We start from the raw sequence: 7,572 nt of genomic DNA on the forward strand, positions 1-7,572 counted from the left end.
GACGTCCGCGGCACACACGGAAGGCACAACGGCGTCAGATGCTCCAAACGTGGAAGGACCTAATTGCAATAAGACACACGGTTTACTTGAGGGTGTGGACTTAAATGGCACAGTAATTATGATTATGAATGTATTTAGTTATTTTGAGAGTTTGTAGATCGGGATGACACACCCACACAAATTTAAAGGCCGGGTGTTGCACTTTACTCGCACCAGAATATAGCCCAGGAGTCCAGGACGCGACCCAAATCTCTCTCTCTCTGCCCCCCTCGCCGCCTCGGCGCCCCCCCCCCCCCCCCCCCCCCCCCCCCCCAAGTAAACGAAACACGAGCCCACCAATCCACCATGGCCTCCCGGATCGCGAGGCTGCTCCAGCACCGCCGCCTCCTTGCCACCGCGGCGGAGGCGTCCGCCCGCCACGCGCCGCGCGCTCCCCGCGCAGGCGCCGCCGTCTCCAAGGTAACCCCGCAGCAGCGATGGGGATAACCCTGAACCCCTCTAAACCCCCCTCCTAGGTGTTCGATGGAATGCTCAGGCTGATTTTGCCATCGGCGCCGCTGTATTTTCTGCCTGCGATGGCGGTGTTGTGGCTGGTTAGGTTTCTGAAGTGGGGCGAACGGGTGCTCCGTGTTAGCTTCCACTGAAGCAACGACTGTTGTGACTTACTAGCTACTGTACTTGGGAGTATTGTTGCATTCTGTAATGCCTGCCTATTCTTCTAGTGCTGTAATGTCCATCTGCTTAGGGCCGTAAGCAATGCTTGTGCTGGCGCTCTATCCGGAAAGTAGAAAGTGCCATTCCATTTGTGTTCCGGATCTGTGATTGGATAGGTTCTTTTGGGGTTTTGGGAAATTCTTCACATTGTGAATTCCTTATTGGATTTTTTATCTCTTATTTGGAAATATATTGATTCTTCTGGCTCTGGAAAAGTTTTTTACATTGTAATTTCCTCTGTCTAACTGCAGGATGTTGCTAAGGCTGAAGGTCAAGTCCCACCTCTGATTAAAAGCCATGTTTGGGTGATCAAATTGCTACTATGAAATCATATCTTTTGTCAATATTCCTTTTATTGGTGCATCAGACATCAGTGAATCTGTGTCTCTTCTGCGGTGCTGGATGGATACCGCACCTCTGACAGTTTAAACACTATGGATGCCTGTCAAGCTTTTAATTTAGCCCTTTAGATGTATGGTGACATTGCAAGTCAGAGTAAATTGTTCAGTGGCTTCCTTATTAGCCTGTAGCAACTTAGCATCTTTTAGCTAGTATATAACCTGGATAAAACTGGACAGGCTGCTACAATATCTATTGTTACAATATTCATGCAATATTTCTCAATCTTACGTTCAACAAATGCTTCAAAGAGCTCTCATGCACTGCCATACTGGGTTAGTATAAACCTTCCATAAGAATGTACTGCCACTGCAACACTGTATCTAGTATGACTGTATGTGATACTTTTTTCATGCACTGGATATGCTTGAATGAAATCCTTTATTGGTAAAAAGAATCTCTATGTAGAATCGTTCAGAACCGGGGAGTTAAAAGGTGTTGATAAGAGAACTATCTGCTTGTGTAGTGAAATGAATGATATATTGGATACATTGTGATTGTCCTTTTTGTAGTTCCCTTCATTATGGCTCAGTTGATGTGAATTGCTCATTTTTTCAATTAACAAAATTGATTCGAATATGATTCTATTACGTTCTATGTTATGAGCATGTATGGCTAGGTTTGCAAAGAATGGGTTCTTGGTTATCTGGTCTCATTATTTCCATTTATTTCCAGACATTTGAAAACTATGTAACTTTATGTGCTTTTTTGTTCTATCTGGACCAATAATCCTGTTGCACTATTTCTCCACATTAGGATTTGTTAATGCTGACATAATTTTCTTTGGGAAAACATCCAGCTTCATGTTTGAAAAACTCAAGGTGGTACATGACCAGGTCAAACACTTCAGGTCCTTTGACGACACATTATGAGTGCCGCAAAGCATTTTCTTCTTTCATAAGGCCTTCTGCATCTTACTCCACAAAAGCTTCAGACCAGAATCCAAAACAGGTTTGTATTATTTACATCTGCTTGCTGATTTGAACTATTTAATTGCGGGCATAACTTACAATGAATGTGGTTCATCGTTTTATTTTTGAACATGCTGCTAAGGCTGGTTGAAGTGCAATATATAAATTTTTAGTTATTCTGTTCACCCTGTTCACGGATATCATCTGAATTCTGGTGCAACTGCTGATCACATCTATTGACTAATTTATATGCATTAGCCACTGTAATGTACTAATGTGGTTTTGGACAACCACGACTTCTTTATAAAATATTGTTAAGAGTTCCAAATTTTATGATTCTAATATGTTGAAAATACTATTATAATGATCTGCTCCCAAGATGCTTGCCTTATGGATTCATAATCTCGGTGGTCTCGTATGGGCGGACCCAATTTTGCTATTCATTTACCCAAAGCCGTGTTATGTTACAGTGCTATTTTCTACAACACATTTCCATCATATGTGAGAAAGCATATATTGAATCGATTCTTTTCCTTGGAATTTATGAGGGCGTTCACCTTGGCAGTTTTAATCACCTAAGACAGCTACAGCCTTTTTTTTTTGGGGGGGGGGGGGGTCTTTTGGTCCTTCAGTTCTTGATCCAAATTGTGTGTTCTTAGCAAACTGATATGCCTGGTTTCATTAGTCAAATGAATGTTCGTTCATTATATTGCAACCTGCAAGCATAATAGTTAGTAACTTAGTGTATTTATGTTGTCGCACACTTTTATGATATTTTATTACTTGTAAAGGACTGTTCTCTCTGTTCTCAGGAGGGAAAAGACTTGTCAACTACAGAACATCCCTTTGATGATATTACCTACAATATACCTGAGAAGCCAGTGACATTTACTGAAGGTGCTTCTTACAGTCTTGTAATACTTGCTGGACTTGGAATTGCAGCTCTGGCTGGATATGCTGTGTTCAAAGAACTTATATTTGAACCAAAAGAGTAAGTCCCTTGCATTTGTTATTTAGCTTCTATTTGAACTTTGCAGAGTGCTAAGTGATACCGTTATGACTAATAGTATTTTGATATTACCAAACATGTTAATAAATAGTAATTATTACCATATTCTGATAAGTTTTGTCAGTTTTTTGTAGTGGTCGCTTTTCCTATAGGAAATACTAATGCCTCTTTGTGCATCGTACAAGTTTACAGGAGTTAATATGATGTGTAATATGGAACTTCTTGTCCTTTCTACTAATTTACATACACACCAACTTGTTCTGGATGCATTACTGTCTATTTAGGGTACATATGTCTACACTTATTCATTTCCTTGGCTCATAGAGTAAAATTTAGTGTAGAAGGAAGCTTTAGTGTTACATGTTGTGCCATGCTTATACCAGCCTAGTTTTAGCTTATAGGTTGGTTCGCTGCCTGTCATAAACAAAATTGTACTATTTTGAAAAATGAAGATGAAACCAAATACTATGACAGGTTTTGCTCTTGATGTTCCGTTGTCGTGGATCTAATTCTGGTGCTCCTAACCTGTAGAGTGGCCTGATTCACTACTGGATATACTATGCATTGCATTATGCCCCCAATAAAGCTGAACGACAACAAATCCTTTTAGTCCCAAGCAAGGTGGGGTAGGCTAGAGTTGGAATCCAACATGATAATTTGTTGCTCCTTGTCTCAGTGTGCCTTGTCATATATTTTTTCCTGGTAGAATGCCTGTGCTATAAATATATAATCTTGAAGCCAAAGGGATATTACTTATTAGTTAACACTTGTGCATTGTTACCACCCTACAGGTACAAGATATTTGGGAAAGCTTTAACAAGAATTCAGAGTGATAGCCAGGTTTTTGGTGATCATGTCATTCTCCTGCAGGTAGTTTTACTTTCCCTCTCTAATTGTTTTTATTTATTTTGTCAGGTCACATCAAGAATTGGCCACCCTATTACTGGATATGGCCAGGAAACTAGAAACCGTGCAGCTCGGCAACGAATTCCATCTAAGATTTGGACAGACGAGGATGGTGTTGAACATGTAGAGGTAGCATATACTCTTGTCTCTGCTACTGTGTCTGCTTCCATTGTGCTGAACTTGCACGAGTATCCTGTCGCCAAGGCTAGAAAGGGACACTTTACTGGTTACAATTGTGCTGTCTGTTGTGCAAGCTTGGTGGGAAACTGCTCTGGGAGCTCTTTAGTGCTTTAGCAACATTTGACAATGGGTCAATGATTTCTCATAAACAAAAGCACCCAGCATAGAAAGAGCTAGTGAATCATAACATAGGGAGAAGTACTAAGAGGGGAATTAATTGCCTTCATTTCTTATATTAATCCTGAGAACAGTGTCAACACCAGAGAAGATTCCCTTTACAATTTTATGTGCTTGTAGGCAATCTTTTGCTAATTGGAAACAGGGGTGCTAAGGTTGCATTGATGTAAGTTGGATATTTGAACAGGTATTTTTACGCTGCTCACATGCATTTTTTCAGGTGAACTTTCTCATCCGTGGGCCACATGGAGCAGGAAAGGTGTATTCAGAGATGTTCAAAGATAATTCTGACCGGACATGGAAGTTCACATATCTTGTTGTTGAAATCGTGTCTCCACAACATGCAAAAACACAACTGATGCTAGAATCTTACTTACCAGCATAAGGATGCAAGAAACAAAAGCTAGCCGTGGCACGATGTTGTAAGGTTCATCTCCCGGATAACTTCATATTTATACTATCCTCTTAATTATATCCTGTTCTGCATTATCATTTGATCATAAAAGTTGAGTTTTGATCTTTGAATTGTAAACTTCAAATGGCAGAAGGATGAAATATGCTTGTACTGATTCTAGAATTAGTAACGCTCCACCTAAAAAAAGTTGTATAAAGAATCTACCTAACATGCTGATGTGGACAGCAGCAACCTCAACCTTAACCAGCATGGTCACATGAAAACTTGTAATGGGTAATTTGAAATTAGCAAGAAGGTGATTATCATCCATATTATTACGAAATACATTTTTTGCAAACATCTTTTAAGGTGGAGCAATACTTATGTTACCATAGATGGTATCTTGTTTAGGCTAAGGGGGCATATGAACATATGCATGAAGCATGTTTTTCTGTAGTAGTGTGTTCAAATCCTCAAACATGGATAGTTGTGAGACCAATTTCCTTTTAGGCTCGATGCTCGTCAGTTTTGTATGTATATTTGTTCAATAATCAATCATCTGATGATAGGAGGAAGTAGGTTCACAATCAATAAACACTTTTCTTCTGAATGTAAAGTAGCTTGAATTTTGATGCCCTACATTTCTTTGATGCTTTTTTTGAAAAGAACATTTCTTTGATGCTTAAACTTAAAAAAAAAACATTTCTTTGATGCCACAAGTTCCTAGTCATGACCTTTGAACGTTCCTACATTTCTTTCAAGCTAGAAGTTCCTATCCATACACGTGAAGTGGGTGGCTCTAAAAGTTGTCATGGGGTACCATCAGGTCCTTGATAAACTTAAAAATGCACATATGTGACTGGAGGTCCCAATCACCCTAATCAACAAGCAATTATGTATGTGGTACTCTAGAATGGAGCCTGAAATGTCTCGATGCAGTACTACATGCTCAGGATCATACATAGCTGCTATCATGCCCCCTGCATGTCAGGCGCCATGTTTATGCTATTTGGGAGCTTTGTCTGGTTGTACCTGAAGTGGCTCACATAAAGTTTAGGAACCTTAGTACTCCCTCCGTTCCAAATTGTAGGTCGTTTTGACAAATCTAGATGCATAATTTTTGTTATGCATCTAGATAAATACTATGTCTAGATACATGACAAAAATTATGTATCTAGATTTGCCAAAACGACCTATAATTTGGAACGGAGGGAGTATATGACACCGCATGAAAAGTAAGGACTGCTGGTGCAGTTCAACTCCGCGAAGTCATTTGACTCCTTAGTTGACTATACATTATTCTTATTTTTTCCATTATTATATATAATGTTTTATTGCCAATATTTATTGAATTTATTTTTTGTTTAGAGTTTATCACAATTGGGGATCAAAAACAAGTTTTGGCTAAACTGAGAATGTTACGAACAAGTCCAGGCAGGTTGGTATACTTGGGAACAAGCTTTCAGAATGTACTGGCAAGAAACCTGTATTATGGAGTAATAACCTGTTCTTGCATTACTAGAAGGCAAATTGGTCTCAGAATTCGGACAATTGATATCTCTGAAATGTTTTGATGTTTCTTTAAAAAGGTTTGCTGTACCCCTGACCCCCAATTAACTGGGGAAAGCCCTGCATTCCTGGATGTTAAGGGTATTTTTGATATGTTGATCTCATAAGTAGCTTATATTGTCCAAACAATGTGGACTAACTCTCTAAGTCATCTATGAAACATCGTGGCAATTTTTGTTGACTGTTTCTGGAATTATGCTTAGAACCAGTAGGGGAGCCCCCCCCCCCCCCTGTTGCATATAAAAAAACATAGATATAATCTTGACTATTTAAAACATCTCAGTTTATGGACAGTTTCATGTAGTTCTCAATTGTGATCTCTAATATGCTGTTTGTACCTGCACTGAGCGAAAGCGATCCTACCTGAGGGAGACTCTCTGGGCATCCGTCAACCTTTGCATGATCATGTCTGTTACTCTGCCCCAACGATCGGTCCACTTCTTCACCACGCTTTCCATTTCTTTTATCTCATCTGTCATCTGCATTGCGATCCATCCGCGGATCCTTTCTTTAGACTTTGTTGCTGCAGCCTGCAGGTCTATGCAGATCCGAAGGCTCTGTCATTTCATCCTTCCATCATGCGTCGACAGAAACTATTCTATAGTTGGCTGCACACACACCACAAGCCATCAATCAGCCAAGTGAAATATCCTTTCATGCTGCCTTGGCTCTCCATCTCCATCTGCCACAATAGAAGCATGTGGGGGTGGCTCTTCGCCGCCTACCGACCAAGCCCTTTCGCTGTCAGGCCTCTACCTGCTCCAGGTTCCATCCAGCCTTTGCCCCCAGGTCGCCCTCGTCCGCTACATCACCATGCCTGTTGCCTGATTGGAGTTAAGCTATAAGTAGGATGCCTTTAGATTTACCTGCTCCCATAACAGACTTGCAGGGTGTGGTGGACGTATCTTTCAGCGATCAAAGTCTCTGCTGCGGCCGCATCGTGTTGTCAGTTCCCAGCCTCACCATAAAAATCCGGAACGTGGCAAAGTGCTTTCTTATCTTGGAAATGTACGTTTGGTTTAAGTTTCGTCCTGGACCCTCGTACGAACAGCATGATAGGTGATCTATTCATTGCTCGGAAGAGAACAATGAGGTCTCGTTCATCCAATGGAACAACAACTTTGCAGTCTGATTCACCGGTCAATATACGGAAGAGTGGTGACTCCACATACCGTATGAATCACTCCAGATTCCTGGTTCTACTCGTATTTTGCGGTCGAAACCGTTGCTCTCTGAACTCCATGTACCGTATGATGCAACCGGCCTTTTGACCTGCGAAGGTTGTATCTCGAAACTACACGTTCTGTATGCTT

The 7,572-nt window shown here is 40.7% G+C and overlaps 1 protein-coding gene across 2 annotated transcripts; it reads left to right on the top strand.

Annotated features, from left to right (window-relative positions):
• The first annotated feature begins 309 nt into the window (after nt 1-309).
• LOC120691639 (probable mitochondrial import inner membrane translocase subunit TIM21) lies at nt 310-6,442 on the top strand. 2 transcript variants are annotated; one of them, XM_039974782.1, is made up of 8 exons: nt 310-459; nt 966-984; nt 1,913-2,064; nt 2,837-3,015; nt 3,825-3,873; nt 3,949-4,068; nt 4,517-4,723; nt 6,059-6,442. In XM_039974782.1, the coding sequence occupies exons 1-7, from the start codon at nt 346-348 to the stop codon at nt 4,679-4,681; spliced, it is 798 nt and encodes a 265-aa protein (XP_039830716.1). In that variant the 5' UTR covers nt 310-345; the 3' UTR covers nt 4,682-4,723; nt 6,059-6,442. The 2 variants fall into 2 exon arrangements, with proteins under 2 accessions (XP_039830716.1, XP_039830717.1); XM_039974783.1 differs by having other exon boundaries at nt 4,517-4,718.
• The last annotated feature ends 1,130 nt before the right edge of the window (nt 6,443-7,572 follow it).

Source organism: Panicum virgatum, chromosome 9N, assembly GCF_016808335.1.
Source record: "Panicum virgatum strain AP13 chromosome 9N, P.virgatum_v5, whole genome shotgun sequence".
In the NCBI taxonomy this organism is placed as follows: Eukaryota; Viridiplantae; Streptophyta; class Magnoliopsida; order Poales; family Poaceae; genus Panicum; species Panicum virgatum.

Bases quoted from the DNA above. Each gene is read 5' to 3' on its own strand.
- LOC120691639 (XM_039974782.1), top strand. From the start codon at position 346: ATGGCCTCCCGGATCGCGAGGCTGCTCCAGCACCGCCGCCTCCTTGCC. The intron at 2,065-2,836 runs GTTTGTATTATT...CTCTGTTCTCAG, and splicing joins CAGACCAGAATCCAAAACAG to GAGGGAAAAGACTTGTCAAC. The intron at 3,016-3,824 runs GTAAGTCCCTTG...ACCACCCTACAG, and splicing joins CTTATATTTGAACCAAAAGA to GTACAAGATATTTGGGAAAG.